Source organism: Lichenostomus cassidix, chromosome 1, assembly GCF_008360975.1.
Source record: "Lichenostomus cassidix isolate B80296 chromosome 1, HeHo_3.0, whole genome shotgun sequence".
Classification (NCBI taxonomy): Eukaryota; Metazoa; Chordata; class Aves; order Passeriformes; family Meliphagidae; genus Lichenostomus; species Lichenostomus cassidix.
In genome coordinates, this window is record NC_139479.1 from 84,504,839 (window position 1) to 84,517,532 (window position 12,694).

Sequence of the window (12,694 nt, forward strand, 5' to 3'; positions counted from 1 at the left end):
CCTGCACAATTCTCCATGTAATTTCAGTTTTATCATTTAACACATTATCCTTGTGGCTATTCCCCTTCCTGTGAGTCTCCAGCTGTGTCTGGTGTGGGGTCAGCAGCAGGGCCACAGCTCCCAGGGCCAGGGCTGATGTCTGACATTTATTTTGCTGGTTTGCTTCAAACTCCACAACCCCCTGAGTCCATTCTGCGGGTGATTTGGCCAGGAGCTGCTGTCAGCAGTGTTCCATAGAATCAATGATAACCTTTTCCTTTGCTAAGGAGTTACCTACGTGCCAGGGAGCTGAGGATGCTGAAAAACAAATGAAGCTGGGATTCTCCATGGGTCTCCCTGGCATTATTCCTGATATTTAAAAAAACAAAGCAGTTCTCCTTTGGTTTTATTAGTCTTTCTATCCTGGCATTTAAACAGAGAAGGGATTGGCATGGTCAGTATCTGCAGACATATCCTGTGATGCTCTCAGGGGTTTCTCTGAAGGTCAAGACACCCAGGGTACTGCATCCAAAGTGCCTGAGCTCCTCCAAGCTTCTGGAAGGCATTTTGGCACTGCAACACCCAGTAATGCCACTGCACAGATTATCCCACATCACGGAGAGAAGGGCATTTGGGTCCTGGGAGCATGGTTGGGCTGCAGGGTAGGAGCGTGGTTCCTCTGAGCCTCAAGACTGGCACCTTTTGGGGTCATCTTATGGTACAATGCTATTTTAGTATTTAATTGTCGTAGATTTTAGTATCAAACTGAAGAGCTGAGCTGAGTCTCTGCACCTCTTGCAGGTCTGCCTGAGCAGCACCCCAGAGCATCCCATGGTGGTGATGTGTTATGTCTCTCTGTGTCACTGTGTGCCTGGCAGTGGTTTTTCACTCTCACAGGTTCGGCAATGGGGTTCATGTTTGCTCTTGTCTCGGTTTCAGGCATGGAAGAAACGCTGGTTCGTCCTGCGCAGCGGGCGGATGAGTGGTGATCCTGATGTCCTGGAGTACTACAAAAATGACCACTCCAAGAGACCTCTGCGTGTCATCAACCTCAACTTCTGTGAGCAAGTGGATGCAGGCCTGACCTTCAACAAGAAGGAGCTGCAAGACAGCTACATCTTCGACATCAAGACCAGTGACAGGACCTTCTACCTGGTGGCTGAGACTGAGGATGACATGAACAAATGGGTTCGCAGCATCTGCCAGATCTGCGGCTTCAACCAGTCCGAGGAGAACACAGGTACCATGAGAGACAGGTCCATGGCTGAGGGCATCTTCTCTCCTGTCCTCCCAAGGATCCCAGCTCCTCTTTCAGATCAGACCTGTAGGAGGGGGGTGCAGCCTGCCACAAGGCAGGGGGGACTGAAGTGGGAAATGGATGGACATGTGGGAAACTTTTATGAGGCTTTCCTGCTTTTGACGTATGAGGAAGAGCTGTCTTGGCTACCATGACAGCCAATCACCTAATTAATTTTTACCACCCGTAACTGTAGATCTTTCAGTCTCTTACAAGAAGTTGGTAGTGTCTGGGGACTTTTTAGCTGCAGCCTTTGTCCCTATCCATCACAAAAATCCCTTTGAGAGTGGTGGGAGCCAACAGTGAAAATCCCCCTCCTTCAGAGGTTTCAATCCCTTGGTGGAGTCAGGGGACAAGCTTTACTGGAACCATTTTCATGTGAAGGACAGACATATTCCCTGCACCTGCATCCCATCTCTTCCTGGGACCCTCAGGGAAAGTTCTGGGAGGGGGGAAGGAAAACTCCAGGTAGTTTATGTGCAGTGGTGTGACCTGTTGTCCGAGTTGTGCTCCACCATCCAGACTCAGTTGCACTTAGGCAAGCATCTGCATTAAGCACTAGTGAGCTTCCTCTGCTTTCCCAGCACCACAAGGGCACACATAAATCCCAAGGGAGATGGGATGGGGGAGTGAGCCTGGGGTGCAGCTCTGCAGCCCATCCCATTATACCTGGTATCACCTCAGGGTATCAGTGCTTCATCTCATCCACGGTCCAGTCTCATCCAAGGGACTCCAGGCCTGTGCTCTGTCTACATGAAACTCCCTGCAATAACGCCCAGCTTGAATCTGTTTTGGTCCCTCATGGAGCAGCTGCCATCCGCAGGAGCTGAAACCCTGCCAAGAGCTTGTCAGGCAGGACAGCAAACAAAGCATCGCAGCGGCGCGGATGCGATCTCCGCTGACTGACGCATGAAACAGGATGTCACCTTGGCAATGGGTGCACAAGTGGTAGAAAGGATCCTTGATAATGTCGCCAGCCAGGCCTTTCAGGGAAAGGTCAGGCAAAATAAATTACATACCGTTCCAATGTCAGCAGCGCAGCCCTCGAGGTTGAGCAAAATTGTTCAGGCCTCTTTTTTAAGAGCTGCTTCATTGCAGGATTTTCCATTTTGCGTGCGTTCAGCTGGGGGAACTGTTTTTCTTCTCATTTAGTAAAATGAGCTTTCAGCCCAGCGGCAGCAGGATCGATACGGGACTTCAGTGAAATATAAATCTGGGCAGCAAAAGGAAAAACAATCTCCCGCTTGCAAGTACATCTGTCCCAAAGGGCACACAGGGATCATCAGGCTGCAGAGATCCAAGCACTATTCCCTGCAGGATCATGGAGTGACATCAGCAAACGAGGAACAAAAATCCCTATTTGTAACAAAATCACAGCTCGTTAATGCTGTAGGGAAAGTACCCACTTGAAACAGTACCCAGCTGCCAAAGCGTGATTTTCTGAGTAAGCCAAGAAAAAGCCTGCAATGGTGAACGCAGCAGATGTGTCCAGATGCTGCAGCAACAAGGGAGCATGAATTATTCAGGGCTGGTGCTTTGCTTTGGTCCTTGCCGAAGCAATGCCCCACGCTCACCTTTCCTTCACTATCCCTGCTAAGTAATGACAAATAAATCACCAATTTCCCAAAGGGGGTAATGTTCATTTGAAGAACCCATGGCCTGAGTCTGGGCAGGGAAGTTGAGGGATAGTTGGGGCATGATGGGTGTTGGGAGTCTTGTCCATCCTGGCATATATAAGCCCATCACACATCCTTTGTGATGTGTCAGCTGGAGGGAGTAATAAAACAGTCATAGCAGTGTTTGTCACTGTGCTGTGCTGTGCTCCCTCTTCATCACCTCCTTGAAGTTCAGGGCAGATATATGGGAGGGAACCAAGAGTTTGTCCAATATTAAGACAGCTCCTGGGTAGAAACAGAGCTTGGGACACTTGATATTTCATTCTTGGATCTTCCTCCCCTCGTCCTCAATCTTGTCTGTGCCTTGTTGTTGCCTCTGCCGTGGAGAATGAATGAGTCAGTAATTGGATGAACCAAAAAGGGGAAGAAAAGGTAACCATCGTGGGCAAGAATAGCTCCATGCTAATTGTAGCAATTAATTAACTAAACCTCCTTCTCCCAGCAGAGAGGCAGCGTGGTGGAACAAGATCAGAAACTGCCAGGGAAGCCACCGTGCACATTTTTCTGGTTGTACTTGTTCCTGGGTGTGTGACTGCTTTATACTGGCCCAAAAGCCTTGCTGGGTCTGGCCCCACAGCCAGGCTGTTCCCAGCTGGGCTGTTCTCACATCCCAGCTGGGGGAATGCTCCATCACTGGCAAACCCATTTACTGCAGCTGCCATCATATGCTAAATTACCTCCTCCTCAAAGGGACACCCCACATTAGCTAAGCCCCAGCCACTGGTCACCAGTTTGCTTATGACCCACCTGGCAAAGGAGGACAAACTCATTAGTTTTTGGGGCCATTTGGGTAAAAGCCTGTTCCACCAGCTCCCCATAATGGTAGGGAAAAGGCAGGGTTTCAGTTGCTTTTTAGCATGATTTAGTAAGCAAATGGGCAACCAGTGATATAAACTGGCTGCAAACCCTCTGCACCAGTGTGGGACTGTGCTTAGGTGCTGCTCATGCTCCCAAAAGATGAAACAATTAAAAGGCAAACAAATTTACACCCTTTGATGCTTCTTTCTGTTTGCAGCTCGATGGGAGTGTAAATTTTCTGTCACTTGGTTTTCACATTAGTCCTTCATGTCCTGTCTAGACAGAGGGACCCTCAGGATTAAGGAGGCTGGACTTGAGGGCGGTTTAATGTCATGCTATGGCTCACTGCTGGTTTTCCTGATCTCCAGCTGCATTATACATCTGGTTCAGCGGAAGGAAGCTCATTTCAGCCTCAGGGGCCTGAATGTCAGTGAAGTGGTGGGTCCTGCTGGCTGTCCCAAGGAGCAGCCGCTCAGCAAAGCTGCCCCAGTAGCTTTGTTCCCTGCCCCAAACTGAAAATAATTGCAGAGCAGCACGATTACATCTGCCAGGAGAAGGGAATTTAAATTGATTCTGAAGTGTTTACTCAGACTGTGGCAAAGCTCTTTGTTTCTGTTAACACCTATTTACTTGGAGAGCTAATTACTATTTTTGAACAAGCAGAGCCTCACAGCATCCCAGCTCCTCTGCGTGTCTGAGGAAGCCAACCGTGCTCAACAAAAGTAGATTTTCTCCTGTCTCAGTGCTGCTTTTACACTGCAATTTGTACTGCTGCCACCTTGAGTGATTCAAATACAGTGTGGGGAGACCAGACCCTGGGCCACAGGCTGCATGAGAAAGGCCAGCGCGTGGGTATTTCAAACCATCTGCATTTTCCCTGCCCTAGTGGGCAGGCAGCCAGGGCTCAGCTGTGAACTGGATTTTCTCATATGCTTTGTTTGTTGAAGTTTAAAAAAATACCAAATCCCACTGAACATATCTCATGTGCCATTAACCCTTTCTGAAGCTGATGTTTCAGCCAAACCCCTCCTTGTCCTATCCCCAACAGGACAGAGCTGCAGCTACAGCAGCCTGGAGTTTAATTTCTCACAAATCAGCATGTGCTCATGCAGTGGGTATGTCCTTGCAAGGCTTAGTTATTTTGAAGGAGTCAATAACTTTATTAACTTTATGTCAATTTACTGTGCCATCCCCAGCATCTCCCTGGAGCTCCTCTTCTATCTCCTCTGTGGAAAAGGGGCTCTTTCAGGGGCTTGGATTCATGGGTTCTGAGGAAACACTAGTGGGAGTTTAAAACCTTATTCATGAACATTATTATTGCCCCTGTGCTAGAGATTTAACCCAGAGATGGAACCAGGGAAGGGAAAATTTGCAGGTAAGTAGATGTCCTTGCTCTGAGCTGAAAGCTCCCTCCACTGGGAAAGGGTGAGGAAGGCGTGGGAAAAGGATGGCACTGGACTCCTGCCCTGATGGGTTGTATCTGGCAGCAGTGGCCTCTCCCACCCAGTCCAGGCATGTTGTCTTCTTTTTTTTTTTTTTTTTTTTCCATCTGGGACTTAATTTCTTTTATTTATTTCTCTGCTTTCTGTCAGGGAATTGCTCCAGGGCAGTTCTGGTTTCTGGCTGACTCCCCACTCCATCTCCAAGGCTCAGCACTGGTATTTTACATCATGACAGGGATCAATCTCCAGCAATCCCAAGGCTTTTACTGTCTTGCTGAACATAGGTCAGGGCTGAGCATTAAAGTTTAATGGAGATGTGAGTGTCTCTCCTTCCCCCTTCAACTCAGATGTGCTCATTCTAGCAGAGTTTAATGGATCAGCCTCTGGATACCATTCCCTTTCTGCTCACACTGGTGAGATCTGCACCTCACATGCATGGGTCTCTGGCCTGGTGCTGCCCCAGACCCTCTACCAGCTGTCCCCTTCCAGCCCATAAGAGCAAATTTATTGGAGTTCAAGATGGACCAGAGAAGAAAACAACACAGATAGCCCTGAAGATTGTTGGGAGGACAGGAGCTGCCCAAAACTCAGTGAAGAGGCTGCAGGCTGCAAGACTAGAGTAAAGCCAGGTTTGAACATTGTATTCCACTGACATCTCCCAAACACTCCCAAGTCACCAGTGTTCCCCATCCCTGCATGCAGGAGCAGGGCACCAGGGAGCCCAGGCAAGGTGACAGCTCCTCCGTTGCTGCCACCACTGCTTCTCCCATGGCCAGGAAGAAAAAAAGCAGAGGGAAAATACTATTGATTGCCATAAGACCAGGTATTTCCTTGCTGTTGTGCACAGCTCTTTCCTTCCCTATTCATGCCCTGGAGGAGCCACAAGCCCAGTGCCCAGCCAGGGAGTGTGCAGAGGCTGAGGAATGTGGGATGAGAAATGGGGGCAAGGAGGGATAAGTGAGGGTGTCCTTGTGTCCCTGACAGCACCCAGGCCCTGCTGTGCATTGTTTTGGGATCTGCAGGCAGCACTGCCACCTAAGGGCAATGGAGCAGGCAGCCCCTTGTGGAGCCTTGTGCCCTCAAGTGGGCCATGAGTTCATAGAATCATAGAATGCTTTGGGTTGGAGGGAACCTTAAAGATCATCCAGTTCCAACCCCTCACCATGGGAAGCAACACCTTCTACTAAACCAGGTTGCTCAAAGCCCAATCCATCCTGGCCTTGAACACTGCCAGGGATGAGGTAGCTTCTCTGGACAATCTGTGCCAGTGCCTCACCAGCCTCACAGGAATAATTTCCTCCTAATATCTAATTTAAACCTGCCCCTGTCAGTTTAAATTAATTTCTCCTTGTCTCACTTGACTCTTTAGCTTCTGTTGACACAAGTCAGTTGGTCTGGACTCCATCTTTAAGCTCTGGTATGAGTTGTACTTGGATGTCAGCTCACATGAAGGCTGTCTGTCCCCTGGCGGACAGAACAACAAGCCATGAACAAGAGTATGGCTGAGTTGAACCTGACCCATGGGATGGAGGAGGCATATCTGGTCGGATTCTCTCCAGATATCCAACCTTCCTATGTTTGTTCACCTACCCAAAGATCTAATGTTCCCTGCCCCATTTGGGACTTGGAGGCAGCTGGTCTTGGGACAGGAATGTGGAGCCTTGAGCCCTTTACTCTGACCTGGTGTCCCACCATCCAGACAGATGTAGCTTTTTCCTTGGTGTTCCCATCAATACTTCCAGCACTCAGTGTCGAGGTGCTCCCTCTTTTAAAACAGCTGTGTCACATCTATATCCACTGATTGCACACCTCAGGAGCATTTGTATCAAGCCCCCCTCATCCTTTTCTGCCACATTCTGAGTGTTCCTGACAAGGGAAACAGCTGTAGCTGCAGATTCACTCTGTAGGACAAATGCAGATGTCATATCTCAGCCCCAGGTTTGGCCCAGCCTCACTGGAATGGGTGGGAGAGACCTGGCAGCCCCAACTCACTTTGCAACAGGCTTTTGGTTAAACTTCAGGTGCATGCAGACACCTTCTTGCTCAAGTCACAGTTCATTCCTTAGCCTTCCTGCCACTTTAAATTTGTTCCAAACTTGCCTGACCCTGGTTTTCCTGCTCCACAAACAGCAAGTTATTTTAAGATCTGACACTGTTCAGCTTTTATTTCTGTGTAAACAATGCTGGAGATGGAGTGGTGTTGGCACAAAGGAGCAGCTTGAGAGCAGTTAACTGCCTGCTGCCTTTTCCCCCCTTTTCTCCCTCTTTCCCTCTGGAGATGAGCTAGTTCGGGAACTGGTGCATTCACTGAAGAGCAGAACGGCACTAACAACCTGGAATTTGCTTCCTAGAAGACAGAAACAGGGAGAGGTGGTTGCTGATCTTTACCAGCTGGTCAGGGTGTCCTTGCTGTCATTCCCCTGGCAGTTTAGAGAGGGAAGTGATGCTGCTAAGAGTGAGATGTGTGTGGGTGGTTATAGTCTGTCCACTTCTGGGGAGAAAATGGAAAAATATGTCTAAAATGAGGCTAATCATTTGCACCCTGAAAGTGCCCATTGCTTTTCCTTAGACTAGGATTAGGACTGGGACTGATGAGCTCTGGTGTCCACTTTCTCCTAAAACTCTGCTGAGATGAATACCACCTCTCTCAGGATCTCTATCAAGACCTTTGAGATAGCTGGATCTTCCAATGATGCCATTTTCATCATTTTATTTACACCCGATGAGGATCAACCCCTACTATTTTCCCATATCTTTTTCTTCCTCCTGTACTCTGATCTTCAGCATGCTGGGTTCTCAGAAACATTGCAGGACCAGAGTCAACACTGCACTGCTGTGGTGGTCACTGGCCTTGATACCAAGAGCAGGTTTCTTGCCCATATAGGTGCCAAGAAAAGGACTGAGGCAAGGATGCAGAGGGTTTTAGCAAGGGAAAAATGTCTTAAAGTATCTATGTGATTAAAAATCCAAGCTTCTGGCTTCAGGGCATCTGATGTAATCAAATCTCTGACGTTTTCAGTGCTTGGATCAAGATTTTCTTCACAGTTTGGGTTTTGGAAATTTAGGAGTTTTTAGAATCCTAAAAATTCTTATTTAGATGTTTTTATTGTGACTGTGGACATTTTGAAGAGATAGGACTGAAAAACAGTGAAGAAGATATGTGAGCCTTGTGTTTGCAAACCTGTAACTCTGCCATCCCAGAGAGTCCATTGGAAAATAAGTGTTAGTTGAGCATCCCTTGACCATACTCAGCATTGATGGGAACTGGCAGAGGATATCGACATTTGTGGGAGCACTAGGTTTATAGGAAAAAATGCTCTTATCTGACTGCAAATAATAAAATCATCAACCAGCAAAAAAGAAAATTTATGCTCAGCTTTCAAAAAGGACCAACAGCCAAATACTCCAGCTCTTCTTGACTTTTTCCCAGCTGGCGCCCAGCTCAAGGGTATCCAACTGGCCTCTTCTGAAGATAAATACAGAGCTGCAGGACTGGGGCCTTTGGGGAAAATCCTGCCCTTTCCTGGCCAAAGTCCCACTGGGTTAGCTGAGCTGAGGCTGGGATTTGAGCTGGGAGAGAAGGAAGAAATGTGAAGTTCAAGAGGTCTGGGGTTTTTTTGGAACTAAAAGCATTGCACAGCCTTTCCAGCACAGGTTTCCTAGCAGAGATTGACAAGCTGAGTTCATGTCTCAGCCCTGGCCAGAGCTGTCTCCTGGCCTGGCACCCAGAATCAGAAACCCATTTGACATAATTCTTTGTTTTGTAATTGGCTTTTATGGCTATGAGCCCTGTCAGATGAGCTCTGTTAGTTTAATGGGCACGGAGGAATTTTTAGGGTGACTTACTGACCGTGGAAAAATGAGCGTGGCAGACGGGATCAGCACTGCATCAAAAAACAAAGCCATGGAAAGCCCTTGGAAACAAAAACAGCTGATGGACTTGGAGTGAAGTGACACTGTCTGAGCAGAACTGAGGGAGGGAGGGAGGCAGGGAGGGAGAGTTGAGGGAGGCATTTTCAGGTGTCAGCCAACTGGGAGGAAACTCACAGTCAGATTTGCCTGCATTTATATTATCCAGAGGGGTCTTAGGACAGTTGTAGCCCATGTGCCCCAGTCATGCGCTTTGGGATTCATGGAGCTGCCATGAATCTGTGTCTGCAGACCTTCTCAGGCAGCAGGACAGGACATGGATACACAGGTGATGCCCAACACATAGGAACCAGGCTGGGAAATGCAATGAGAGAACCCCAAAATGCATGTGCGAGCAAGCTGGAGGACAAGGGAAGAAAAATCACCTTTGCAATGCATAATTTTCTGGCAGTTTTTCACAGCGTGATTCTTTTCCCCCCCAAATAAATGTGTTTCCCCATTTCTTCCCTCCATGTATTTCACATTGTTCCCTCCAAAAATTTGAGAGGGAGCATGGTTTTATATGTCCTGTGCATTGCTTTGTAAAACCTGATAAAAGGCAGGACAGATTTAGACTCTCATTTCCCAGACCCCAATGCCTGTTTGTTTGCTGGTTTGTATTGCTTTATATTTCCAATTAAAACCAAGCCTGAGCAAAGGGAAAGCTTTCTAAAGCCTTTAAAGCCTCCAAGTGAAGGCACACGGAGCAGGAAGGAGACATGAAGCTGTCGATTCCTATGAACTTTACATGACACCACTCAGGGTTTGTTTCCAGACTGATTTTTACTTATGAATGCAGTAGCATTTATTACTGATTTTATCTGTAAAGATAGTACTTCTTCCCTAGATGGTTTCTATGCCACAGTTATAATTACTGCCTGCTCCTCAAAGATACTTTTGAGTTATTTATTGTGCTACCAGAGCTGTAATATTGGCAGTTACTTAGGACTGTGGGGTTACACCTGATCCAGGGATGCCCTACAAATGCCCTTTCCACATCCCAGCTCCCTCCAGAAAGGCTAAGAACATCTCTAAGGCTCCATCACAGTGTAGATGTAGCCAAAAACCCTTTTTTCTGCTATGCCAGGTGCTGTGCAAGCACTGAGCAGAAAAGCAGCCTCTAGTTGAAAGGATTCATCACTAAGGCACAGTATAGATGTGTTGGTGCATCTTTTCTCCTGTCTGTAGCCATTTGCTGCCAGAGGCAGATCAGCTCATCTCAGCCCTTACTGGGGATGTAGCATCCTTTCAGACTTACTGGGTTGTTGTCACATGCCAAGGAATGTGACTTGTTTGCACCTTTGATTGATTGCCACCCTTTATATCTGTTTGTTAAAATGGAAAATAACATTTAACCTCAAAAGTTTCATCATGTGTTCTCTCAGTTCCACATGACCTAATCCCATCCCGGCCAGCACAGCTGCTTGTGCCAAGTTTTGGTATGATTACCTTCCCTCATTCCACTGCCAAATATATAAACTGCCCCTGTGCTTGTACGCCGTTGTTTTTGAAAGTAAGCCGGAGTGGAGTGACTCATTGCATTAGCTATTTTTTTTCCATAATTGACAATGAATCCTCTTTTTGAAGTGTTGGGCAGGTGTCTGAGCACTCGCAAATACTTCATCACCTGTAAAAGTGTAGCGAACGGCTGTTGTGCTGCCTGTGGCTCCATCCTCACCTTTGTCTCACAGCTGATCACCTGCCCTGCCAAGCACCACCTTGTTTGACATTGCTGTCTGTGTAAACCATCCCCTCAAGCCTGCGTGTGCTCTGCACAGACTAAACCTTGCTATAAAGCCTTTACGATGATAATTATTTTTGCTGGCTTGCCATGACGGTTCATATTGCTCTCCAGTGAGTCATGATGAAGTCTTTCAAATACCCACTTGAAATCCATAAATTTTGTGATGAATCTTTCTGCTGCTTGATGGTTGCTTTGATGATTAGCGTCAGGGTCAAAACCTGGTCAACACATGGTCTTCCACGTGAAAATAAAAAGGGAAAGTGACTTTTTACATGGGCAGATAGGGATAGGACAAGGGGGAATAGTTTTGAACTAAAAGAGGAGAGAGTTAGATTAGATGTTACGAGGAAATTCTTTGCTGTGAGGGTGATGAGGCTGGCACAGGTTGCCCAGAGAAGCTGTGGATGCCCCATCCCTAGCACTGTTCAAGGCCAGGTTGGATGAGGCTCTGACCAACCTGGTCTAGTGGAAGGTGTCCCTACCCAGGGAGGGGGGTTAGAATTAAGTGATCTTTAAGATTCCTTCCAACCCAAGCCATTCTGTGATCCTGTGAAAATGCTGCCTTTCCTCTCTTGAGATTTGTCTGAAAAAAATTCCTGATGGAGCAGAAGACTATTTTTCCTGGAGAGCACTGTGGTATCTCTTAAGGTTTTTTTTTCCTTTCTTTCTTTTTCTCTTTTTTTTTTTTTTTAAGTATCTCAATCCCAGTTTATTGATTCCTGTGACTTTTCCTCATGCCCATGATTCTAAGAAAGAGGGTGGATTTGTGATTTTTCCTTGAAGTTCGTTCATGCTTTTACAGCTTTATTACAGTTTTTAAATACCATTATATCTCCTCTTTGGCATCAACAGAACTCCTTCTGAGCATCTGAGATCCTGTTGGTTTTTCTGTGATGCTCTAGCAACCTACTTCCACCATTTCTACCTCTAAGAAGAACTCAAGAGTACAGACTTGGAAATGCTTTGAGTTTCTTTGGCATGATGCTAGATGGATCACCCTGTCCTCTGCCTACCAGAAACATTTTTATGGAGATAAATCCATGTTGTCCAAGTCCTGGGCAAACAGAGCTTTGTGTACTAAAAAATCCACCCATATCTCAGTAATGAGAACACATGCTACTGGTGTGATGTCTCATGGTGCCATATGAAGGGAAGACCAGCCCTGTTTTCACAGAGCTCTATGACACAGTGGTTTGTTTTACAGATAAAGTGGCTCAAAGAATTAGTGCTGCCATTGCTGCAAGGATGCCCTCAGTCATATTAAATAAGTTAAAATATTTGCTTTAATGAGGTTTATAAGTGATGAGGTGACATGCAAATGAGTTTTCCCAGTGGGTGCATTGCTCCATCAGTGATCCCTGTGAAGTTCTCAGCTGTCTCCAGAGCACTTGGAGTTGGGAGGCTGGAGCAGGCTGGCTTCTAGTCGGCTCTGGTCCCAGAAGTCCCTGCATTCCTGTGGCTGTAGCCAAAATCCATTATATCCTGGCTTATTCCTCCCATCATCTCTGGAGAGAAATGGATCTAATGTACTGTGTATTTGTCACCATAGCACTTTTCATCCCATAGATGAAGGATGAAGGTGATAGTCGTGAGATGGGCACCAAGCATTGGATCTCACCCAGATCTGTCTCAGCAGCCAAATACACTAAGTTCAGACATGTGTCGCGTCAGTCATTAAATCAAAAAGAAAATAAATTCCATTCCTGTGAGGAAGGAGAAGCACTCAGAAGTTGCCTGTATAGAGTCAGAGCAATCTGGAGAAATGCTGTCCTTGCAGCAAGTGGAGCAGGTGACAAGCCCAAAGCAAACTCCCTTTCAAAGGAGTGAAAATTCAGCATCTTCGCTTTCA

The 12,694-nt window shown here is 46.9% G+C and overlaps 1 protein-coding gene across 4 annotated transcripts in view; it reads left to right on the forward strand.

Moving 5' to 3' along the window:
- The window catches only part of GAB2 (GRB2 associated binding protein 2), a 91,666-nt gene that overhangs the window by 51,333 nt on the left and 27,639 nt on the right, over nt 1-12,694 (forward strand). For all 4 annotated transcript variants that reach the window (XR_014853444.1, XM_085066223.1, XM_085066215.1 and 1 more), the window contains exon 2: nt 919-1,219. Coding sequence is in view for 3 of the 4 variants with exons in the window: in XM_085066223.1 (XP_084922349.1) it covers nt 919-1,219 (301 nt within the window). In the remaining variant the exon portion in view is untranslated. The remainder of the gene's footprint in view (nt 1-918; nt 1,220-12,694) is intronic.